The sequence below is a fragment of the Ipomoea nil genome, unplaced genomic scaffold (assembly GCF_001879475.1).
Source record: "Ipomoea nil cultivar Tokyo-kokei standard unplaced genomic scaffold, Asagao_1.1 scaffold0146, whole genome shotgun sequence".
Classification (NCBI taxonomy): domain Eukaryota; kingdom Viridiplantae; phylum Streptophyta; class Magnoliopsida; order Solanales; family Convolvulaceae; genus Ipomoea; species Ipomoea nil.
The window spans coordinates 4074476-4101977 of NW_017616574.1; the positions used below are offsets into that span (position 1 = coordinate 4074476).

Genomic DNA, 27502 nt, shown 5'->3' on the forward strand with positions numbered 1-27502 from the left:
CAGCTTCATTGCACAATATACACTCAAATATGTGAAATGTTATTCAATTTCATTTTATATACACTGCAGTTTTATTTCACCACAACTACAGTATCATTTTGATATAACTGCAGTTTCATTTGATAATATATAAAATAATACGTGAGGCAGTGTCGGTTTAAATACACTGTAGTGTCAGTTTAGATACACTGTAGTTTCAGTTGGTAATTAACACACCAAAAATTGCGCGCTCTGTTAACCGTAACGGCGCACCATTTCTTTATTTAAAGAAACAACGCTGTTTTGACCACGGTGCACGTGCACCACGGTCCACGATATAACGACCGAATAGTACTCCCTCCAAACTCTACAACCAAGAACGATTTCACATCAACCAAGTGTTAGAAGCTATACAATCTCTTCATTCTTCCGTAATCTAGTAAGTCTTGACATGGGCCACGCGGAAAGAAAAGCATGCCATGGAAATTTAAGCCCAACCCAACTATTGGTTACATAATGGGCAATGGCCCATGTTATTAAGCCCATTCTCAACAAAGTCTTGGTTGAATTATTGCAGTGTTACTTTTTATACTAGGTAAAATCATGAGTAAAAGACATTTTTGGTCCTAAATTTATAGTGGCTTGGACAATTTTAGTCCTTTATAAAAAATTTGCCATTTTATGGACAGAGTTATTGTGGCGAGGACATTTTTGGTCCTCCGTCTATATTTTTGTTAGATAACCGTCTGAGAGAGGGGTAATTACGTCAATTTAGGCTATCTCCTTCTATCTATTATATCTATGTGTGTTTTGTTTTCTTCTCGGTCATAATTCGAAGGAGTCGGAGAGTCCAAGTTGCAGTAAAGGCATGGTTGTTGGCAGAGCATTTCGTAGTGCAAAACTACAAATAAATAAGGGTCAGAGTAAAGGCATGATTGTGGGACCAAAATCGTCCATCTCACAATAAAGAGATAGCCTAAATTGACGTAATTGCCCCTCTCTCATACGGTTATCTAACAGAAATATAGACGGAGGACCAAAAATGTCATCGCCACAATAACTCTGTCCATAAAATGACAAATTTTTTTATAAAGGACTAAAATTGTCCAAGCCACTATAAGTCTAGGACCAAAAATGTCTTTTAGTACAATATGTTTGATGGTACTAAATAGTGTTAAAATCAATATATATTCAATGTAGCAAAAATAATATACATGATTATATATGTTATTATTAGCATTAAGGTTAAATTTATAGTTTTAGTCATCATAGAATGTATAAACGTCTAAAGAAAACTCAATGTGATCCATGTAAATTACAACTAAAAATTCATAGAACATGCCATAAACACTGCACGCACATTACATTGAAATACATACGACACACTTACATTATTACGTACGACACACTTAAATTAATTTGGATGACAAAGAAAATTCACAATCACTACTTGAAAGTATGCACTGAGTAAATTCCACATTTTGACCCTAACTTAGGTTGTTTATTACTGACCGATAGACTCAAATCATTAATGGTCAATAGACCACTCCCAGTGAAACAATTACATTATTTTCAACACATACAACACGTCAACATTATTTATTTCATGTACGACTCCTAAAAATTAACTGACATTTTTAGACGTGTAATTTATTTTTAACGAGTTAACATAATTTGACATATAATAGTAGGCGGAGTATCTCTCTTCAATCTTCGCTGTGTTCTCCTGGTCTATCAACTTCCACAAAACGATCATTTATTGGCTGGAGTGGTCTAGCATTAGTTTTTGATTCCTGTAAATCCAATAAATAAATAAGAATTTTATCACAATATTATGTCAATAATATTGAAACTTGTCACCAAAATGGTAGAGCATGATTCTCATAGTAAAAGGTCACAAATCCAATTTTTGTTAGCATCATTTTGGTTGAATCCATTACAAAAGATCCGTATATTATGATTTACCGAATATACATTCTTAAATAGTGAATAGTAGTTGTGAATTTTATGGTTATTAAAAAAAAAAAAAAAAAAAAGGAAGATTGAAACTCACATCATGAATGGCGTTGCGGATGAGTGCCACTTGTTGCTTTGTAACCGATCTAATCTGGTAAAGGAAGTATAATAATGTGCTAATTAGATAATTTGATTGCAAATTAATTAATTGATTAAGAGTTTTAATTTTACCATTCCCATAACTGTCCACATAACACCTTCCGTGCATGGCGGCGTTGTAAGAGAGCCCATGTACCTATAGTATCTTCTGCCTCTGGCCTGAAGTAGGTTTGGGTCAAGGTACCCTACATCTTTCTTTACATCCACTGTCTCAGTAAGTTCTTTAAGATCATCCTCAATCTATGCAAATATTAAGAAATGTTACTTTTTAGAGTCAATTGAGTTCAGGATAGCAACGAGGAGGGAAGTATACTTTATGTCTATGCTCCCGAAATCCAACCATGTTACTATTCCCGTTAGAGAATTTTTTTCTTCTATTCTTGCCCTTTTGAGAAATTCGAGATTGAAAAATCTCTACCATGGTCAATTATATAGTTATGTTAAACTAGTAGTTTAATATAAATTTTAATATTTAAATATAAATTTTTTAATTTAAAGTGTTAAATTTAAATATTAGTTGTTAGGATCAAATGCTACTCACGCCAAAAGCTATAACTAGTAGCGAAGACGCAACTTATTTTTTTACTTATAGATCGTCATCACATTGTTCGAGACATGCTGGATGCTGGACTTGACCCTTAGGACTTTACCGGCCTCCGCCCAACAATCCCGGCAAATTATGGTGTGCATCCGTATGCACCATGCATGGTGCTGCATACGGATGCAAAAACGACGTCGTTTTGCATCAAAACGCGCGTCCTACTTAAAAAAAATCAGTTTCGATTTCCAGCAACAACATTATGTTATTCATTTTTTAGTTCATTCATTCTGGATTTTTAGTTATGAAATTCTAGATGTATAGTTATAAAATTCTGGATGTATAGTTATGCAATTCTGGATGCGTAGTTATGAAGTTATGGATGTGTAGTTATGCAATTCTGGATTTATAGTTATGAAGTTATGGATGTGTAGTTATGCAATTCTGGATTTATAGTTATGAAGTTATGGATGTGTAGTTGTGCAATTCTGGATTTATAGTTATGAAGTTATGGATGTGTAGTTATGCAATTCTGAATTTATAGTTATGAAGTTATGGATGTGTAGTTATGCAATTCTGGAGGTATAGTTATGAAGTTATATATGTGTAGTTATGCAATTCTGGATGTATAGTTATGAAGTTATGGATCTGTAGTTATGCAGTTCTGGATTTATAGTTATAAAATTATGGATGTGATGAAATTATGGATGTGTAGTTATGCAATTTTGATTTTTTTTTTTCTTTTAAGTTAGACGTCAAAACGACGTCGTTTTTGCATCCGTATGCACCATGCATGGTGCCTACGGATGCACATCATAAGGATCCCAACAATTGAGTACTAGACATGGCCCCTTTACCGGTATTGCTTAACATTAGTATATGTCCCTATCTCGATCCCTGTTCTCCTAATTTTAATTCTCTTCTCTATTGGAACAGTTATTGGAGATTCTTGTAGAGTTAGGAGAAATTGTTATCTATACTTTAAATACTCATTAAATAAGTTAGAGAATTTCAATACCATCATATTATTAAAACATTTATGAATTTACCATACCAAAGACAAGATGCGATCAGGAGTTTCTCCAATCTGATACATCACTGCAAGCACTGCAATTTGCCCATCATTGCTCACATGAACCAGATGAGCCTCCAAATCGTACCTGTATTTCGACCATCGCAAAAACCAATAAGTAATTAAGATGTAATTATATATTTAATTAATAACGTTGTAATATGATAATATATGATCAGCGTATAGTATCATCACCTTGTTCCATTGACAACGTGTTCAGAGGGAGAGTGCCAGTGGACCTGTCTGAAAAAATATCTGATACCATTTATACCTAGATACAGTTGACCAAGCGGCCAACTTAACTGCATTTATAACAGCAAATTAAAAAATAAAATAAATTCAATACTGTTCATTAAAGTTTATTATAAATAACTTTAACTAAATTTTAAGAAAGGAAAATTAACTTGGTAACTATAAGATTCAAGTTTAGCTATTCTAAGAGTTGTCTATTAATATTTTTAGTTTGAGCGGGTCAAATATGACATATAGACAACTTAAGCTTATTTATCTTCCTGTGATTAATTCTTTGCTGACTACGGTTATAAGGCAAACTTCTAATCATTATATCTTGCACCAGGGTGCACACTACATTGTGCGCCCCGCCCCGCCCCCAAAACAACGTCGTTTTGTTAAATTGTGTGTGGAGTTGACGTGACAGAGTGTATGTGTATTATGTTATATATATACAATTATGTACATTCTGTTATACAATTATGTACATTCTTTTATACAATTATGTACATCCGAAACAGGAGATTTTTTTTTAATAGAGTTAAAAGTTTATGTGTATTATTAAGAGTTTATGTATATTATGGATTATGTTTTATGTATATAATTATGTACATTTTCAAAACATGAGATTTTTTTTAAAGAAGTTAACCGCTGACGCGGAAAGCGAAATTTCCCAAAAATAAAAAATATAAAAAATACAAAACGACGTCGTTTTGCACCAGGGCGCACATTTGTGCGCCTTGGTGCACGATAGAAATTGCCGCAAACTTCACATAGAGCTCACATTCGCATAGCGATTGTGAGATTTCTCATAAGTCATAAATCAAGTTGAGCTCACAACCAATACGACACTAGCTACCAAGTATACCAAGGGTGCCTATGGAGTGAAACCTGTCCATGAGCTCTTAGTGGGCAAATGACTTCAAGAGGGTAAATCAACCTTAACAAATTTTGGTAATCGCCTCAACTGCGAGGTCAATTGGCAACGAATCACTAACTACGAGATCAATTGACAACGAATCACTAACTGAGAGTTAAACTTGTGATCTCAAGGTCATAAGTTCATTGTCTAATCAATTTAAATTAAGATAAAATAGATAGATAGAGTGATACCATCATATCATAACCACGATTTTCAAGAGTAGCAACATCTGTCATGTAGTACTTCTGAATGGGACCCAAGTTGGAATACACAACCGGCTTGCTCTCCAGATCGATCGGAGTCTGCAGCTTTCCGGCACTGCACTGCCACCACTCCGGCCGCAGCTCTCCCCAGTGAGACGGCCCTCTGTCGCTGTTTTCGTCGTAACTAAACCCCCACTCATCATCTGCATGCATGCATATATATAATAATAATTCCCAAAAAACAAAGAAATAATTGAAACCATATTCCAAATATTTTTAAAAAATGCATTATATTATATCATATCATGAAGATATTTAATAAGAATTTCATTCGGTATTGACGTACCAAGTTGCTGAGACTTGATGACATGTGTAACTGAAAGGAGAAGAAAGGCAATGGAGAACAATTTAAGCATGTCCATGTCTTCTACAGTTGTGCAATGAATTGAAATTGGTAAGGCCTTGGAGCGTATTATATAGAAGATGAAAGAAAGAGTTTGGCTATGTTACGTTTTTTATTATTTTTATTATTTTAAATAAATGAAATTTATCTCATAATTTTGGTGACGTGAACCATTTAAATAAAATGGGGATATTTTTTCAATCGTTTTTAAAATGTTAACCGGTACAGTTTGACAAATTATAGTGTGGACCACGGTCCAAAACGACGTCGTTGAATTTTATGAGTTAGAATAATGTACTTTATGTGTTAGCTAGAATAATGTACATTATTTATTAGGATAATAAAACTTCTGAGATAAAATAATGCATTTTATGAGTTAAAATAATGTACATTATGCTTTATAATATGTATATTATATTTTAGAATAATGTACATTATGAGTTATAAAAATGTACTGTTATTTTGCGATATCTTAGCTTGTTAACTTTATCACCTTGAACCACCCAAGCCACTCAAGATATCATGTATTAGAACGTAGGATCGATGCTATACTTACTCGTGCGAAGATAATTGACATCCGGGTATTGGGGAGACACGTGTATGGTAAAAAATGAAGGCAAGTTAGAGCCGTACAATTGCCCGTTCACCTTGAAGGACATCTACACTATAAATAGAAATCTTTATTTTCTCTTAAAACATCACCCCTTGACCATTACAACACTTTGTTTAGTGGCTTGTGGTCCTAACATTTAACACATACATCAAAGTTTGATTCCTAGTTGTACTTCCATACTTAGTTTATGATGGACACAGTCCCGACAAAACCAAAACTTCCATACTCGATTTATGGTGAAAACGTTGATTATTGTAACCATGGTTTGAAGAATTGGTATGTTTGACGACGGTGAAATGCATGCACCGGCGGCCAATATGTAGACGGAAAATCTCGTGGTTAACATGATGCACATGCTCTATGAAATGTTTGTTGATAGGATTTAGGTGGGTGGGGAGAGGGGCGACAATGACAAGACAATGTCTTGAATGAATTGGAATATTGGATGGTTTCAAATTTTGTCATTTCTTCATGTCTTTGGAACATTTTGTTATGAAATAATCGTACGAGAAAGAATTATTTAGGATTAAGGGCTAGGTTGTGTCCTAGCCTGAAAAATAAGGAGCATGTAAGGAATAATCTCTATACTATATAACTAAATATGTCTAAAGGCTCTTATATAGTGGTGCAAATCCACTTCTCAATTTAATGTGGGATAAAGGCTACTTAAAAGCATTTTCACATTCATTTTTCAACTCAAATGAATTTATTTTGAGAATCAATTTCTCATTTACCTATTATATATTTTGAGCGTACAATAAATCAATCTCTTCGTCTAACTATGAAGAATATGAATCTACTTTAACCGACTCAAATCGAGAGTGGAGCCTACTAATATTTGTATCACAGAATAGCTACTTAAAATGCCTTTTATGCTATTTTTCCAACCCAATTTAATTCTCAGTCATCTTGATCTCTTCAATACACTCTCTTTCCTTCTAATATAGTTAATTAAACTTTATCCAAAATTATTTGTAATTTATTGTTTGTAATATTTAATTTAAAAGATTTGGATATCAAACTTTTACTTTATTATAGTAAATTATAGGTATACACGCAATTTTTTATGATAATCCTCCAATGCCATTTGTCAAAATCGGGAAGAGTATAAATTTGGCACCTCTATCTTCAAAAAATAAATTTGGCACCTCTAGGCTAAAGAGGTAATTACGTGTTATTTCGTGATCATTATTGAGTGATGTGTGCAGTGTGTATAGCTCCTATGTAAAAGACAGTGGAAATAATCTTTTTTTTTTTTTTTTTTTTTTTTTTTTTTTTTTTTTTTTAAGAAACCGCTACATCTTTTAGACACAAGTATAGTGTTTTCTTATGTATTTATTTACACTTTTGTCACCACATTATTATTTTCTATTTTCTAATTTTTTAATTTTCACATATAATTTAGTTTAGATAATATTAATATTTTTTGAGCTAATATTTAATTTTTTTTTTGATACATTCATTTGAATGACATGTATATGAATATATAACTTTTACTTTGAATTCTAATATATGTGAGATTTTAATATCCGATATCTGGACCGAACTTGTATTATGATGTAACATAATTAAAAATATTCGAACTAATAATCTATTGAGTTCAATCACAATCTAAAACATTATATAGAGTTTAATTCTTAATTTTGATAATGTAAATAATGTCTAACTTTAAAGTGTAAGCAAACAAATTATGTTTAAATAAGTAAAGTAAGTAGAAAAGATAGAAGATAGTGATATGTAAAATAATATGATAATGAATGTAATCATAGTAATGTGGTTATATAGTGACATATAACTAAATAGATGATAGATGATTCTGTTTTCCATTTCGAAAACAGTTTTTAAGTGTGTTCCAGTTTTCCAAAAATTTCTAGAAATTATTTTCAGTTTTCAAAATGGAAAACTGCGTTAGTAAACATGTTTTCTGTTTTCTATTTTCCAGTTTTCGGAAATTTCCAGAAATCTCCAATTAGTAAACGGCCCCTATAGAGTCCTAATACTCCCACTCAAGCACATGGTATACTAGTAACTTGTAACTTGTCTCTAAGGAAAGAAAATCTAGGGTCAGGTAGAACTTTCGTGTGTGTGTGTATATATATATATATATATATATATATATATATATATATATATATATATATATATATATATATATATATATATATATATATCACTTGAATATCTCCAGAAGCCACTCTATTTCTTACAAAGTGATAATCAATTTCTACGTGCTTGCTGCGTGCATGAAAGATTGGATTGACACACATATAGGTACCACCTAGATTGTCACACCATAACTTTGGAACATAAATACCTGGCACCTTTATTTCGCGTAGTAATGAAATAATCCATAATACATCTGCACAAACATCTGCTAGGGCTTTGTATTCTGCCTCAGTGGAAGACCTAGCAACAGTTCTTTGCTTCTTACAGGCCCAAGATATAAGATTAGTCCCCAAAAAAAAACAGAAAAACCACTAGTGAATTTATGATCTTCAAGACAACCAGCCCAATCAGAATCAGAAACAACATGAATTTCCTTTTACATTGAATTCCGTATACGCAACCCAAACCCAATTGTTCCCTTAACATACCTCAAGACATGTTTCTCAGTTGCTCTCAATGTGATGTGGTAGGAGCATGCATGTGCTGACAAAGCTGATTAACTTCAAAAGGATAAATCAGGTCGTGTAACAGCGAGATATTGTAGTACGTGTTCCAGCCAGGTTCCTGTATTGCGTAGGATCATCATATAAGTCTGCACTAAAGGGAACAATTTTCGAAACAGATATAGGAGTAGAAAGAGGTTTGCATTCTGCCATTCCAGCACGTTTCAAAATATCATTCATATATCGCTGTTGAGACAATAGGGTTCCATCATCACATTTAACAGTTTCAATGCCAAAGAAAAAATTTGGTTCACCAAGATCTCTAATCTTGAAAGTGGCAGATAGTTTTGAGAGTAAGTGAGTAACCAGGGCCTGATCACTTCCCATTATAAAAATATCATCATCATAGACCAACAAATAAACCAATGCAGAATCTTGAGAGAAATAGAATTGAGAGACATCTGTCTTTGATGCTTGAAATCTGAAAGGAGTAGTTTTAGTGGTGTGATGGAAAGAAGAGTGGGAATGAAGATTCCCGGGAAGTCGTACTCAAGGAATGATAACTTGGAAGCGTTGAAAAAGGGTCATAGTGAGGTTAGTCATACTTCGAGCTTCTTGGTCAAGGAAGTGTATGGTTTAGTTGATGGTTTGGCAAGGAAGGAACAGAAGAAGAATGCTTGAAAAGAGGTTGAAACAATAAGGTAAAACATATTAGGATTTTCATGTCGATTGCAATGTGTGATGGCTTAGATTCGCAATACGGATGGTTGTGATGATTGAACGTTGGTTACAAGTCAAGAGGAATGGTGCTAATGCGTCGCCATTCCGGTCTAAACGCCTCCCATAGAAGAATATGACACCCAGGTGCTCATATTTTCTACGAGGCAATTTCACAAACACCTTGCCTACATTCCTTCCAGACCATGTCCTCTCGGATCTAGGGCGGGGAATGTAGGAGGATCAAGAGGCCTACCTAGGTTTAGCAATCTCTTGTCTAAACCTAGGAATCCAACATCATCCAAAGAGTTGGGCCCCACTCCATGGAAGCTACAAAGATCATCCTCCACAACAAGACATGCATAACCACAACAATCAATCTTCACAATAAAGAAATTCAATGCAAGCCAATCATCATGTAAGCAATCTACACTACAATCCTAATCTCTAGAATTCTAGCCACTCATAATCAAGATCAACAATCTACACATTTGCAAGAATAGGCAACAAAGAGATAAAGCAATTAAAAAGTGTAGATCAAGGGTTTACCCAAAATTGCAAAGCTAGAATGTCAATCCAATGGAATAGAAGATGAAGATCTTGCAAAGGGAGTGCTTGAATCCTCTCTTCACTTTACAAACTTGAGTGTTCTAGGGATAAATTCTAGTGAGAGAAAATTTTGAAAAACCTAGATCTAAAATATGAAAACTCTCTAAAATGTATCAAAAAGCTCTGCCCCAAAATGAGGCAAAAATTCCTTAAATCTCAGCACCATCCATTCGGCCACCCATTTACGCCGTCGTCACTGCATGATGCGGGCGTAAATGGGAAATAACTCCCTTCCGTGCGCTTCTTTGCTCCGCCGTGTTACGCCGCCCCTTATGCCGTGAGGGCGGCATAAATTGGAAATAATTCCCATTTTTGCTCCGCCTCACGTTCGTAGCTTAAGGTGTGATTTGGTTTGACGCTGTTACATCTCTGTCACACCGTAACTCGGGTGTGACCGGTGTCTTGATGCGCGCTTTTCTGGATTGTGTTTTTATTTTTTTATTTTTTATTTTTTTTTAATAATTCTTTGCTACTTTTCTCGTCCAAAAATACCTAAAAACATAAAAAGTACTATTGGGAAAGTTTCTCTGTGCAACAACGCATTTTTAGGGTAAAACTCTATAAAGTACACGACTTTAAGGCTAAACCATGCTTAAAACACCTTCGAAAAGTCCTTAAAAATTAGCATCTTTTGACGCTTATAAAAAACCAACGGATATGAAAAACGTGTGTAAACGATTAAACGAAGCTCTAGGAGCTTGTTTTAATCCATACAGGGAATGTTTTATTAAGCAGACATGGTGTGGAAAACTAGGGGGTTGCTTCATTTAAACAGTTTCATCCAAATTTCTATTTAAAAAGGCATTATGAACATCTAGCTGCTTGATAACCCATCAAGATGATAAAGCTAAGGATAATAGAAGCCTGACAGTTGTGGGGTTCACCACTGGACTGAATGTTTCAAAGAAATCCTGACCCGGAACCTGATTGAAAACTTTCGCTACTAACCTGGCTTTATGCCTCTCAATAGTTCCATCAACCTTCCTTTTCGTGTGAAACACTCATTTACACCCAATAATATTCATACATGTGGTGGAAGAAACTAGGGACCAAGTCTGATTATGTAGAAGAACATTAAATTCTTAATCCATAGCTTCACGCCACTCAGGATATTTAACAGCTTGAGTGTAACACGTAGGTTCCGTAGGACAAACCTAAGCAGCCAGAGCTGTAGGAGGAGCCTAAGACTTACTACGAGTCGCCATAGAGTGGGTGCGGACGGTTGGCCTTGTTGACTTGCCACGCGGACACTGTGCAACCTCTACAGGTTCGACCGAGGATGACGTATAGTAGGCTGCATGGAATCAGCTTGCATGGGCTCGTCCAGCAACACGGGCTCTGGCTGCGAATTTGGATGCACGGAATCCGATGCAGCATTGCTGACGTCATGGTGGAGAATAGATTCCGCCCAGGGAGCAGTCTGAGTAGGTGGTGTAGCCTGCAAGGAAGATTTAGTAGCAAAAGGAAATACTTCTTCATTAAATCTAACATGCCTGCATGTGTTAAATCTTATTAGTCTGTAAGTCCATGCACCTATACCCCCTAAAAGACTCAGGATAACCTAGGAAGACACAAAGAGAAGACCTGTATGACATTTTATGACGATTGTATGGTCTTAAGTGAGGATAACAAAGACAACCAAAGACACGAAGAAAAGAATAGGAAGGATGAGACTTGTGTAACACATGATGAGGACTAGAATTGTTTAAGACACTGTGCGACACCCCAAAAATCCAAATTCAATTAATGGATTAATTGAGTAATTAATCCTATTTCAATTGAGGAATTAATTCCTAAAATCCTGAAATTCAATACTTGAGGACTAGTATTTGACTAGTCAACTCCAAAGTCAAGTTGTACCTTGAGCTTTGAAGGGAGTTCCCTTGTTCCTTACATTTCCTAATGTTAGTAAGGGCATTCTTGACCTTACACATGGTGTTAGTATTGTAACCTAACCTAGTAGACATCTTCATTCTATCCCTTACACTTTCTAAAAAAAAAATCTAGCTCTACCTTCTCTCTAAAAAGGTGAGTAGCTTTTCTTCCAAGCCAAGTTGAGACCTTGCCAAGACTTCAAGAGTTGCTTCCAAGATTCAGCCTTTCACCTATTTGGGCATCTAGGAGGGTAAGATCTAAGTCCATCTTGTGTTTTTGGTTTCATCTTAGGTGTCTTTTCTTAAAGGTAGGATCTTTATGATCTTTTGGTTTGTTCTTGAAGTGGGTTTGGAAGGTGAGCCTTGAGAAGAGCTTGTTAAGGTGTAAAGTGAAGTCTTTTAGTCTACAAGAGGTAACCCATGTTCTACAAAATCTATTTTGCTTACCTATATGTGATTTCTTGGATTCTACATGTGTTTTGCTATGAAATGTGAGTGTTGATGCATGATCTTGTGAAAATGCATATCTAGAGCTTGTGTTTAGGGTTCTTGTGTGCCATTGCTTGGCATTTCCTTTGATTCAAGTCATTTTGTTGTGTTTGGTGAGATTTGGCATGTTTTGGACTTGAATTTGAGTTGGAGATGGAAAAATCCGCGAAGTGTGAATTTGTGGTACAGGACATGTACCCGCGGGCGGAACGGCAGGCGGGGCACCACCCGTCGCCCCACCCGCGGGTACGGGCCTTGTGGGAATGTGTTCCCGCAGGCGGAACCACGGGTGGGGCACTACCCGTGGGTCCACCCGCGGGTACACAAGTGGAGTGGTTTGGGGGATTTGTTCCCCGTGATTCTTTTGACTCGGTATTTGGTCTTTTGACTTCCCGATGTTCTTTTGTGGAACTATTTGAGTGTCTTCTTGATGTTTCGTATGTCTAGAACTATATGGTAGGATTCCATGTAGGTTTTGGTGTCGTGAATCGTGTTAAGTGTTCAACATTGTGTTTCGTTGAACCGTAATGAGTCTTGTGTCTTCCTCGGAACTACCTTTGGTTTATCCGTTTGATAAGCATGCTAGTTCGGTGTTTAAATGCTAGCGTGTGTGTTGTTTGTACCTTCCGATGGGTTGATGATATCTTGTGTTATTCATCGTTGTTGTTGTTGGGCTGTGACCCATTCCTTGATTGAGTATGTTTCATACCTTCGTTGTAATCCGTTGATTGATTCCTGTTGAGGTGTGATGCGTGTGTGGCTTTACCTGGATTGCACGATTAGTGGTATGGGACACTAGTCACCAAGGTATTGCAGCGGTCCTCGTGGTGGCCGTGACGTGATTATGGAGTTGTGACCTTTGTGTAAGGTTCACGTAATTCTTGGGTGGTATGTGTTGCCGTGTGTGTGTACGGTACCCTCGTGTACTATGAAATTGGTGGTCTCGTTGGTGGTCATTGGTGGGGGACGACGGTCCCATGAGGGAAAAGGTTGGACTAAGAAGTACAGGGGTCCTGGAGGTAATGGTTGGAAAGAAGAAATAATGTTGGGGGTAGCCATAAGGTTGGAACCGGGTATAAGGCAGGCATATCAACTCGTGATGGGTGATGTCACGAGGGCTATTGTAGCCATTGTGGTGAGTTCTTCTCTTGTGACGTGTGTAGTCACAAAGGCATGTGTTGTCGGTTGTGTGAGTCTTATTCCTTTGCGTTGTGCTTGTCGGGTTTTGATCTATTGTGTGATGATAGATCATGCCTTGACTCCCCTTGTGAGTCATGTTGTTCATTGTGGTCTTGGGATGTGTTCCCGTGTTGTTTTTGGAGAGTGTTGAGTCTTGTGTTGGCTTTTACTCTTGGTTTTACACTTATATATATATGTATTCCGTTTCGAAAATGGTTTTACAACTTATACCTTACTTATGTATGTTATTTCACATGTATTGGTGGGTTACCAGCATTATTCGATGACCGGGCGTCGTCCCATGTTTATTTGTGTTCTTTCAGGTGATGTCTAGGCGAGTGGGCTGTTTAGTGCCCGTTAGCATAGCTTTCCCCGTTGGTTTTATGGCCTGTGTGCCGATCTAGTGTAGACTTGTGGAACTTTGGGATAGTGTAACAATGCAGATTTGGCCGTAGCGTTCATTCTTGTTGATGAACGTGGCATAACACTGATAGACATATTTTACACTCATATTTTAGGTACATCTTTAAAATATTTTTGCATTAATTATTTACTATTATATAATAATTATTTATTTTTAGAGTCTAATAATTAATAAGCAAAATAAGTATGTTAGGTAGTTAATTACTTTAATTTAATATAAGTAATTTGGTCCCATTCCTTCTTAACATGCAAACCAATTAAAACTTTATATTTTATGTTGTTTTTTTCTTATGTAGGCGCAGTAGCGAGAAGACGAATTCGTCAAACAACACAGCCGATTCCGACGCAAGACTAAGCAACATTCGCGGAAGACTTCATCGTACGGCTAAAAAAAACAGTTAAATGGGTGGTGGAGATTGATTGAGGTTATTTTGAGAATACTATAAATAGATGATAGCAGTAGTATTGTAGGATGTTCATTCTTTCCCTCTCGATTATTCTTTAAAGTTGTTGTCAATGTCCATTCGTGGCTAATTTGTTTAGCTTGGTTTAGTTAATTGAAGCCTCGGAATTGATTATGCTGTAAGATTATTTATTTATTTTATTATATAATTTTTATGCATTTGGGTATTAAATATTCTTCTAAGTTATTTGATATAATTATTTGCTATATTAGATAATGTTGTGCTACAAATTATTCTAATATTCAGTAGCAACTGAGGTTAATTATTGACGGCTTAGTGATAATTGATTTCAGGAAGAATATTTTCCTAAATTAAATGCAACCGCTTGTGCTTGTGTTATTTAGTTTGTTGGTTTTCCTAGTTCCTATTGCTGCTATTAAATTAAATCTATAGCGCTTGTCTTAGGTTATTTAGTAGTTAGGGGTAATTAAACTGCTTGTGCTTTATTTACCTACAACTAAGAGAAAACAGAAATGAAATAATTTCACGACAAATATTCAATTGCATACTAATTACCTTTTGAATCAATGATCAGTGTTAAATTCCGGTGGTGGATCTTTACTAACCAAGATTTTCTATTATAGGTGCTTTCAATATATTAGTTTCATTGCTTTATTCGATTTATTTAATCTCTTGTTTATTTAAATTATCTTTTACTTAGTCTTTATTCTCGTTATTTTCCAAACCCCCCATTATTTCCTTGAGCACAAAAGTTAAACTAGTTACTCCTCGTGGGATCGATCCTTACTCCCGCTACTACGTTTGTAAGGTTTTAATTTGGGAGCCTACGACAGCTCACCAAACACCCCATGACTTGGATTTATGTTTATCTAGTTACATTTTAGTCTTCCGCTGTGCTAGTTGTTTGTTATGTTATCTGCATGTGTTAAAGCTTTTTATAGCTTGCGTTTTAGGGGGGTGTTACAGTTGGTATCAGAGCCTAGGTTTGAACCTAGGAAGAGTTAAGTCTAGACTTTCTAAGTGGCTAAGTGTGGTTTGAGACACTTAAGCGACCTTAAGAAGCTAAGTGTTAGGCTTAGGATTCTAGGTTGCGCGGTGAGTTGTGTGTTGCTTTCTGTTCTTTGCTTGTTTGCTATCTTTTGGTAATCGTGTTGTTGTAGCAGAAGTTTGCGACGCCTCTCCGTCAGCGTGCTGCAACGTCTGAAGACGTGAGTAAAGTGGTTAAGAAATCTCGGTTGGCCGAATCTAGTAACGCTTCTGGGGTGATTGAGCGGTGGATCCGGAGTGGCACGTCCACCAGGGTAAGTCCTAGTGCAACTACCTTGTCGACATTCCGGGGTGTAAGAGGGAATGGAAGAATAGAGGTTCATCATCCAACGGAAGGGTCACCCCAAGAGAGAATGCTTACCTTAAGTGAAGTTCGAACAAGTGACAGTGATGTAGTAGTTGGAACCTTTCTTGTGCAATCCGTCCCGGCAACGATCTTGTTCGATTCAGGAGCATCTAACTCGTTCGTGTCACCCGGACTCGTGAAGAAGTTGGGTTTGTCTGGGGGCACTAGGGTGAAGCTTAACGTGAAGGTAGCATCGGGAGAAGTTAGGACGTGTGACCATCTCTTCGAAGGCATCAAGATCAACATCAAGGGAGAAGAGTTTCCTAGCGATTTAATCCAGTATGACTTGGACGGGATAGACGTGGTCTTAGGTATGGATTGGTTGGGGCGGTTTAGAGCCCAAATCCTGTGCAAGGATCAGAAGGTGGTGTTACGAGGACCCAGTGGGAAAAGGGTATCATATCGGGGAACGACGGAAGAACCCGGGATTAAGCTAGTGTCTATGATGAAGATGAAGAGGTACATGGAGAAAGGCAATGATTTATACTTGTGCTCGGTCGAGAACTTGAAGGCAAAAGGGGAGGTAGCTCAGACCATACCCGTCGTCCGTGAATTCCTTGATGTTTTTCCCGAGGAAATACCAGGTATGCCCCCTACGAGAGAAGTGGAATTCTCGGTGGATCTTATGTCGGGCACTGCACCCATTTCTAAGGCCCCATACCGGTTGGCAACGACGGAAATGTAAGAGCTGAAGACCCAATTACAAGAGCTTCTAGACAAAGGTTACATCGGGCCAAGTACATCGCCGTGGGGAGCTCCGGTGTTGTTTGTAAAGAAGAAGGATGGTAGTATGAGGTTGTGTATCGACTACCGGGAGCTGAATCAAGTCACCATCAAGAACAAGTACCCTCTTCCAAGAATCGATGACTTGTTTGATCAACTCCATGGCGCAGGAGTGTTTTCCAAAGTTGACTTAAGGTCGGGGTATCATCAGATAAAGGTGGCAGCCAAGGATATTCCTAAGACCGCGTTTCGGACTCTGTACGGTCATTACGAGTTTACGGTTATGCCGTTCGGTTTGACTAACGCCCCTGCAGTATTTATGGACTTGATGAATAGGGTGTTCAAACCCCACCTCGATGATTTCGTGATCGTATTCATCGACGACATCTTGGTGTATTCAAAGGATAAGGAGGAGCATGTTGGACACCTTCGGACAGTACTTCAGATCTTGAGGGAAAAGCAGTTGTACGCCAAGCTTTCAAAGTGCGAGTTTTGGAAGGACAGTGTAGCGTTTCTAGGCCACGTGATTGATAGTAGGGGAATTTCTGTGGACCCGAACAAGATACGGGCAGTGAAGGATTGGACTGTACCTACATCGGTGACGGAAGTAAGAAGTTTTCTTGGTTTGGCGGGTTATTATAGAAGGTCTGTTTTGGATTTCGCCCAGGTGGCTCAACCGTTGACTAAGTTATTAAGGAAAGAAGTGCCTTTCGTTTGGGATCAAGCTTGTGAGTTAGCATTTCGAGATTTGAAGGAGAGGCTCACGACTGCACCAGTCTTAATTTTGCCATCAGGAACGGAAGGGTTTGAGGTATACAGTGATGCGTCCAAGAAGGGACTAGGTTGTGTATTGATGCAAAATGGGAAAGTAATTGCTTACGCCTCGCGCCAACTTAAGGTTCACGAAGAGAATTACCCTACACATGATTTGGAATTGGCCGCCGTGGTGTTTGCTTTGAAGATTTGGAGACATTACTTGTATGGGGTGCGTTGCAAGATCTTCACGGATCACAAGAGTCTCAAATATATCTTCACCCAAAAGGATCTCAACATGCGACAACGAAGGTGGTTGGAACTCATCAAGGACTATGAATTGGATATTCAGTATCACGAAGGAAAAGCTAATGTAGTGGCGGACGCCTTAAGCCGGAAATCGAAGCATACCGCTAATTCCATTTGGGTAGTAGCTGATGAACTTTGCAAAGAGTTCCAACGGATGAACTTGGAAGTGGTGGAACAGGGTGATGTTGAGGCAGAAGTCCGTTTTTACAACTTAAGGATTGTACCTACATTACTGGGAGAAATTAAGAAAGAGCAACAAAAGGATGCATACTTGATGAAGGCAAGGGATGATCTAACTAAAGGGAAATGGGGACCGTTTGAGTTGTCTATGGATGGAGTGTTGAGGTATAAGGGCCGTTTGTGCGTACCCGCGTCATGTGATCAGTGGAAACGACAGATTTTGGAAGAGGGTCATAACACACCCTATTCGGTCCACCCCAGAGGTGACAAGCTATACAAAGATGTAAATGGCTTCTTTTGGTGGCCTAACATGAAGAAGGAAGTTGCAGAGTTTGTTGGGAAATGCCTCAATTGCCAAAAGGTTAAAGCGGAGCATTGTAAGGTCAAGGGGTTGGTACAGCCTTTGGAAATTCCACAAGGAAAGTGGGACTCTATATCTATGGATTTTGTGGGAGGACTGCCGACAACCCGTTCGGGTAAGGACAAGATCTGGGTGATAGTTGATCGTTTGACTAAGACTACTCGCCTTATCGCAATGAAGGAGACTTGGACAATGACGCAGTTGGCTCAAGCTTATGTTAACAAGTGGTAAAGTATCATGGAGTTCCGAGGGATATTGTCTCCGATAGGGATCCAAGGTTTTTGTCTCAATTTTGGAAATCCTCACAAGCGGCTCTTGGAACCAAACTTAACCTCAGTACTGCTTTCCACCCGGCCACCGATGGACAAACAGAGAGAACCATACAGACTATCGAGTATATGTTGAGGGCTTGTATGCTAGATTTTCAAGGGTCATGGGAGGACCATTTGGATTTGATCGAGTTCTCTTACAACAACAGCTATCATACTAGCATACACATGGCGCCCTATGAAGCCCTCTATGGTCAGAAGTGTCGCAGTCCGCTATGTTGGGAGGATCTTGTCAATCCGATAGTGTTGGGACCGCAATATTTGCTTGACACATCCGAGAAGATTAAACAGATACAAGAAAGGATGAAAGCGGCTCAAAATCGTCAAAAGTCCTACGCCGATTTGGCTAGAAGACAAGTGGAATTCTCGGTTGGGGATAAAGTTTGGTTGAAAGTGTCTCCCACCCGGGGAGTAATGTGGTTTGGAAGAAAAGGGAAGTTGAGCCCTAGGTTTATAGGTCCGTATGAAATCCTGGAGAGGGTTGGAAGTTTGGCCTACCGTTTGGCGTTGCCCATGGAATTAGAAAGAGTGCACAACGTGTTCCACGTATCACAGTTCAAGAGATATGTTCACGACCCAGCTCATGTTTTACCACCGGAAGTAATACCGTTAGATGAGGATTTGTCTGATGAGGAGAGACCGCTCAGAATTTTGGACTTCAAGACTCGTGACACACGTAGGGAGTCCGTAAAAATGGTGAAAGTTTGGTGGACACATCATGGGGTTGAGGAAGCTACTTGGGAGCCGGAGTCAACCATGCGGGAGCGGTACCCAGAGTTGTTCGTAGCAGGTACCTCGTGTGTTGCCGGTTGTGTGAGTCTTATTCCTTTGCGTTGTGCTTGTCGGGTTTTGATCTATTGTGTGATGATAGATCATGCCTTGACTCCCCTTATGAGTCATGTTGTTCTTTGTGGTCTTGGGATGTGTTCCCGTGTTGTTTGTGGAGAGTGTTGAGTCTTGTGTTGGCTTTTACTCTTGGTTTTACACTTATATATATGTATTCCGTTTCGAAAATGGTTTTACAACTTATACCTTACTTATGTATGTTATTTCACATGTATTGGTGGGTTACCAGCATTATTCGCTGACCGGGCGTCGTCCCATGTTTATTTGTGTTCTTTCAGGTGATGTCTAGGCGAGTGCGCTATTTAGTGCCCGTTAGCATAGCTTTCCCTGTTGGTTTTATGGCCTGTGTGCCGATCTAGTGTAGACTTGTGGAACTTTGGGATAGTGTAACAATGCAGATTTGGCCGTAGCGTTCATTCTTGTTGATGAACGTGGCATAACACCCCATAACTTGGATTTATGTTTATCCAGTTACCTTTTAGTCTTCCGCTGTGCTAGTTGTTTGTTATGTTATCTGCATGTGTTAAGGCTTATGTTATCTGCATGTGTTAAGGCTTATGTTATGATTCGGCCAAAAAGTTTATGGCTGCTGCCTAACCATAATTTTGCCCATAATTGAGTGCTTTAGAACTGGAACGAAATTGCTAAAGACCATTACCGCGCACCGTCCAGACGAGCTGCGATGCGATTGCAATTTTCCGATAGTATGTGATTATTGAGAACCCTAACGAACTGATACCAGATGAGAATTGAATGAAATATATTGAATAAGATAATGACAAAGAATAAAGACAATGAGAATATATACAAGGAATAGTCACAGAATAACAGGGATAAGGAGTTATAAAGTGACTCAAATACATAAAATCTTAATAAGTAGGCCACGCCCAATGAAACAATTACATTATTTTCAACGCATACAACACGTCAACATTATTTATTTCATGACTCTAAAAATCAGCATACAACACGTCAACATTATTTATTTCATGACTCTAAAAATCAATAGACATTTTTAGACGTGCAAAACGTTGACAGGTACAGTTTTGCCTTTTTCATTTGACTCATTACCTTTGTCCATATATATATATATATATATATATATATATATATATATACATGAATTGACTACACGTACAGAAGATAGATACTATTTAGTATTTATTTAATACGGAGTATAATTCTTGTTAAATGATACCATTATCCCTTGTCCACAACGTTACTTGTGTCATAACATCAATTTTGTTCTATATTAATATACTAATATTTTTTTATGCGCGATGCATAAAAAATAGGTGCCCAATATTAATATTTTATATTAAAATTTTAAATTTATTTAGATTTTAAATATTTAAATTATTGTAAATAATAATATTAATAATAATAATGTAAAACATTTCTATAAATTTAATATTTATATTTTAAGAAATAACTAACATATAATCCCAATATATAATGTGTATATTATTATTATTATTATTATTATTATTATATTATTATTATTATTATTATTATTATTATTATTATTATTATTATTATTGAAAATAAAAAGATATATGGTGGATGCATGTGAATGATAACAATAGTGGAAAAGATAATGGAAGTTATAACGGTAGGGGCATGTTTGTCCAAAATATTGTATACTACAACATTTATAGCATAATGTATCATAAAACTTAACGAAAAAAACGGACATAAATAAAAAGTATAACCTTCATCCACACTTATTATGTTTTTAGATTATAATGTTTTAGCTTCAAATTAAACATGCAAGTAGCCTTTTTTAAGCGATGATAATGAGATTAGAACAATTTTAGTTTAGTGAGAGTGGTATAATTCTTTTAAAATAATAATAATAATAAAATAATAATAATAATAATAATAATAATAATAATAATAATAATAATAATAATAATTATTATTATTATTATTATTATTATTATTATTATTTTGGGGATTCTTGTTAACTTATCACCTTAGCTTGAATCACCCAAGCATATCATGTATTAGAATTTAGAAGGTAGGATGCTATACTTACTGGTGTGAAGATAGCTGGCATCGAGCATTGGGAAACATGTGTATGACCAAGAATAAAGGTAAGCTAGAGTTGTACATTTGTCGAGCACCTGGAAGGGCATCTACACTATAAATAGATAGACACCCTTATTTTATCTTAAAACATCACCTCTTGGACATGGCTTAGTGGCTTGTGGTCATAACCTTTAACCGATACAAAACTCGATACTAGCTTACTTCTATACTCGATTTATGGTGGATTCGGTCCCGACGAAACCATAAGTAAGTTGATTATTGTAACCACGGTTTCAAGAATTGGTATGTTTGACGACGGTGAAATGCATGCACCGGCTGCCAATATATATGCCGACGGAAAATCTCGTGGCTAACATGATTATATTATATACTAGTTTTTTTACGCGCATTGCGCGATTGAGATAATGTCCAATGTTTTTTTTATTTTTTTTTTTAAATAAGTACTATAAAATATATCAATGCAAGATTATATTGGAATTGTTCATGCAAAGATAATTGAATGTTGAATTTGCGTATTTAAATATGTAATTCTAGTTTATAAATGCAAATTGAAGCATGTGCTCCATCTCAACTAAAAGCCTAAGCTGATAGTTGGATTGCACGTTAATGGCTATATGCTCACACGCCCCCTCACGTGTACGGTGGATTCCAACCAACACGTGAACCGGTAAACCGTTGTCGCTTATGAGTGACGTTGAGATTCGAACCCATGACCTTTGGTCTGGCTCTAATACCAAATTGAAGCATGTGCTCCATCTCAACTATAGTTGGATTGCACGTTAATGGCTATATGCTCACAATGCAAGATAATATAATCAAGATTGATTATAATTGTCAATAAAATAATTGTATGGGTATGGTTGAAACCAAATACGGGAAATAAGAGAGAGCAAATAAAAATTATGGCATAAAATATTAAATATATTCTAATATTGAAGAGCTAACTGCTGATTGCCAAAACAAGGACATTGCGAGATAGTTTCCCATTTCAATTTGTTGTGTGATTTGAATACTTTTTTTTGTCAATAAATCTCCCAAGTAGTTAATATGATTGACTTAATTATACTTTTTATTTTTATTTTTTATAACAATTATTATTATTATTATTATTATTATTATTATTATTATTATTATTATTATTATTATTATTATTATTATTATGTATACCCTTAGCTCATTTTACATGTTAATCTAAATGGTTAATTTTTTTTAAATATCTTTTTACCAACCGTTGATATAATTCGCTGGTCAAATTCGCTAACGCTAACCGCTAACTGCTGATTATCAAACAAGGACATTGCGATGTAGTTCTCACTTCAATTTGTTGTGTGATTTGAATACTCTCTTTGTCAACAAATCCCTCAAGTAGTTAATATGGCTGGCTTTATTAATTATGTTTTTTTAATTTTTTCATGGTATTAATAAAATACTTGGTAAATAGATATATAATATTATTTTGTATCATAACTTTGATATTTAATTAAAAAATAGTGCACAAAAAGATAATAGACAATGTAGTGAATATAATTAATTGATTAATTTGAATGTAAAGAAGTTTTACATTGGAGAAAAATAAAGACAATATAACTAATGAAATTATTTCTCTTATTTAATTTATTGATAATGAATAAATTTTTTTGAATAAAAACATTGTACACACATAATTCTAAATTAAAGAAATACATATGTATTATTTTTTGTTGTAGTTACTAAATTATTAATTATATCTACTATACTAATAAGAGCCCAAGAGAGTTAGGCGTATAATGGGTAGAAAAAATGGCGGTCAATTTTTTTAATCAAATGAATGGCTCAGATTTTAATTTTTCCTTAAGATTTACTAATTTATCCTTAATGAATATGATTATCCGTTAAATATTATCTTTTCCGTTAATTTCTGTTAGTTCACCGTTAACTTACTCATTAATTTCAATAACAAAGGTCTTAGGTTCGAACCCCATCCCAATCAAAATTGACATAATTAGTACTCTATTTTACTCTTATTAAATTATATAAATGATAATTTAGTAGCTACAACAAAAAATAATACATATGCATTTCTTTAATTTAGAATTATGTATCTACAATGTCTTTATTCAAAAAAAATTATTCATTATCAATAAATTAAATAAGAGAAATAATTTCATTAGTTATATTGTCTTTATTTTTCTCCAATATAAAAATTCTTTACATTAAAATTCATCAATTGATAATATTCGCTACATTGTCCTACAATGTCTTTATTTAAAAAAAAAATTATTCATTATCAATAAACTAATTAAGAGAAATAATTTTATTAGTTATATTGTCTTTATTTTTCTCCAATGTAAAAATTCTTTACATTCAAATTCATCAATTGATTATATTCACTATATTGTCTATTACCTTTTTTGTACACTATTTTTTTTAATTAAATATCAAAGTTATAATACAAAATAATGATATATATTTATTTACCAAGTATTTTATTAATTATATTTATTAATAAAAAATATAATTAAGAGAATTAATTTTACTATGCAAATTCAAAGTTGGCATAATTAGTACTCTATTTTACTCTTATTAAATTAAACACTCCGTAATAATTTAGTAGCTACAACAAAAAATAATACATATGCATTCTTTAATTTAGAATTATGTGTCTACAATGTCTTTATTCAAAAAAATTTATTCATTATCTATAAATTAAATAACATAAATAATTTCATTAGTTATATTGTATTTATTTTTCTCCAATATAAAAATTCTTTACATTCAAATTCACCAATTGATTATATTCACTACATTGTCCCTACAATGCTTTATTTTAAAAAAAAATTATTCATTATCAATAAATTAATTAAGAGAAATAATTTTATTAAATTAGTTATATTGTCTTTATATTTCTCCAATGTAAAAATTCTTTACATTCAAATTCATCAATTGATTATATTCACTACATTGTCTATTATCTTTTTTGTGCACTATTTTTTAATTAACGATCAAAGTTATAATACAAAATAATGTTATATATTTATTTACCAAGTATTTTATTAATGTCATGAAAAAATTAAAAAAAATATATAATTAATAAAGCCAATCATATGAGGGATTTGTTGACAAAGAGAGTATTCAAATCACACAATAAATTGAAGTGGGAACTACCTCGCAATGTCCTTGTTTGACAATCAGCATTTAGCGGTTAGCGTTAGCAGATTATATTAGCAAATTTGACCAGCGAATTATATCAATTGTTGGTAAAAGTATATTTTAAAAAATTAGTTGTTTAGATTAACATGTAAAATGAGCTAAGGGTATACATATAATATAATATAATAATAATAATAATAATAATAATAATAATAATAATAATAATAATAATAATAATAATAATAATAATAATAATTGTTTTAAAAAATTAAAAATAAAAAAATATATAATTAAGTCAATCAAAGTAACTACTTGGGGGATTTATTGACAACAAGAGTATTCAAATCACACAACAAATTGAAGTGAGAAACTATCTCGCAATGTCCTTGTTTGGCAATCAGCAATTAGCTCTTCAATATTAGTTATATTTAATATTTTATGTCCTAGCTAATTTTTATTTGCTCTTCCTTATGTCCCGTATTTAGTTTCAATCATACCTATACAATTATTTTATTGACAATTATAATCAATCTTGACTATATTATCTTGCATTTGTAATCTTAGAATTTCCTATTTAAATACACAAATTTAACATTCAATTATCTATGCATGAACAATTACAATATAATATTGTCTTGATATACTTTAAAGTACTTATTTAAAAAAAAAACATTGGGCATTATCCCAATCGCGCAATGCGCGTAAAAAACTAGTAGTTTAATAAAAGTAAAATAGATTACTAATTATGCCAACTTTAATTTGATTGGGATGGGGTTCGAACCTGTGACCTTTCTTATTAAAATCAATGAGTAAGTTAACGGTAAACTAACAGAAACTAACGGAAAATATAATATTTAACGAAAAAGTTAACGGATAATCATATTCATTAAGGATAAATTAGGAAATCTCAAAGAAAAATTAAAATCTGATCAATCTGAGTCATTCATTTGATTAAAAAATTTGACCGCCATTTTTTCTACCCATTATAGGCCTAACTCTCTTGGGCTCTTATTAGTATAGTAGATAGTAGATATAGTAGATAGTAGATGTACTCATCATGTAATCTTATCAACAACGTACGTCCTTAAGTCCTTTTGTTTCCCTAAAAAAAAAAGGTAGATAAAATCAAATTCATCGTCGCAAGATGCACATACTCTAAGAAATGTTTGTTGATAAGTTTTAGGTGGGTGGGGAGGGGGACGACAATGACAAGACGATGTCTTGAATGAATTGAAATATTGGATGGTTTCAAATTTTGTCATTTCTTCATGTCTTTGGAACATTTTAATTCTTAATCATCTTCATCTCTTCAATACATTCTCTTTCTTTCTAATATAGTTAATTAAACTTTATTCAAATTGTCAAGCACCTTATGCTAAAAAAGTAACCCTGTGGTGGACTATTAGAACTTTGTGCTCTAGTGCCAGATACTACATATTATTAGGGTTAATAGTATTCACAGAAAAACTTTATACAAATAATTTATTTTATTTTTTGTAATATTTAATTTAAAAGATTTATATATATATATATATATATATATATATATATATATATATATATATATATATATATATATATATCAAACTTCCAATTTATTATAGTAAAATTAAAGGTATACACGCAATTGTTTATAAGATTTGTATATCAAACTTCCACTTTATTATAGTAAAATTAAAGGATATATACGCAATTGTTTGTGAACCTCCAATGCCATTTGTCAAAATCGTGAAGAGTATAAATTTGGCACCTCTAGGCTAAAGAGGTAATTACGTGTTCTTTAATTTCGTGATCATTATTGAGTGATGTGTATATAGTTCATATGTAAAAGTTACATAGGAAAAAAGATGGAGCACAACAGTGCGAGCAGTACATGATTTTAATAATGTTGTAAATGTACCGTGGGTTTATAGTTATATATAAATACTAGTATGATACTCGTGTGATGCACGACCTATAAATTTGTAGTAGTTATTATTATTATTATTATTATTTTTTTTGTTTTGTGTTTTTTGTTTTTTTTTTTTTGTTTTTGTTTTTGTTTTTTTTTTGTTTTTTATTTTTTTGTTTTTTTTTTGTTTTTTGTTTTTTGTTTTTTGTTTTTTGTTTTTTTGTTTTTTTTTTTTTTTTTTTTTTTTTTTTTTTTTTTTTTGTTTTACATCGTTAAAGTATATTATGTATATTGTAAATAGGGGTTTAGCCTTTTGGAATAATGTATATTGTAAATAATGAAATTGACAGTTACATACCTTCATGATTATAAATATAGTATTATCCTATTATACCTATAACAGCTATAAGTAATTAATAGTTTAATACTAATACTACTTCTAATAATAATAATATTAACAAAAAGATTATTTAAATGTATATATCATTTAACTATTAAAACAATGAGCATATTGAGTAATTATGCTTATTTTTTACTTTAACTATGTTATTTACTGGAATCTTTATATGTGATTAGTCTTTTGAGGAATATCATTCTATTTATAAATTTTTACGCATTGCCAAAAACTCTCACAAAAAATATCTTTAATGTTAACATGACTCCTAGCTCTATTTTGTGATTAGAGGAATATAATACATTTTCTCATTAATAACAAAATGTCATGATGTATTGTGCATGTTAAAGCTTAACAATATTATTACATTGAATCAGGGACGTTTCAATAAAAATTTGGACCCTGTGCAATATCTTAATTTTGGGTCTTTTTAAAGTAATTTCTATATATAAATAGTAGTTGTTTAAAAAGTTGTATCAAAATATTATTCTATATATAAATAATAGTTGTTTAAAAAGTTGTATCAAATATTTTTCAATATATAAATAATAGTTGTTTAAAAAGTTGTATCAAAATATAAATATTGTATAAAAAATACATCTAAAATTTCATTAAAAAAGTGACATGCGCCGGGTACATTTAGACGCAAAATCATCTACCAAACTTTTGATATCAACTTCTTCCAAATGCTCATTTTCAATGGAGATTAAAGTTATTCCATTGAGCCTCTCTTGAAACACA

General features: G+C 34.3%; 1 protein-coding gene across 1 annotated transcript; it reads right to left on the bottom strand.

Moving 5' to 3' along the window:
- Positions 1-1318: 1318 nt before the first annotated feature.
- Positions 1319-5571, bottom strand: LOC109173585 (bifunctional monodehydroascorbate reductase and carbonic anhydrase nectarin-3-like). Its single transcript, XM_019322834.1, has 7 exons — positions 5407-5571; positions 5049-5263; positions 3900-4006; positions 3687-3792; positions 2167-2334; positions 2033-2086; positions 1319-1772 (listed from the first exon to the last, which is right to left on the bottom strand). The coding sequence occupies exons 1-7, from the start codon at positions 5480-5482 to the stop codon at positions 1686-1688; spliced, it is 813 nt and encodes a 270-aa protein (XP_019178379.1). The 5' UTR covers positions 5483-5571; the 3' UTR covers positions 1319-1685.
- Between the last annotated feature and the right edge of the window lie 21931 nt (positions 5572-27502).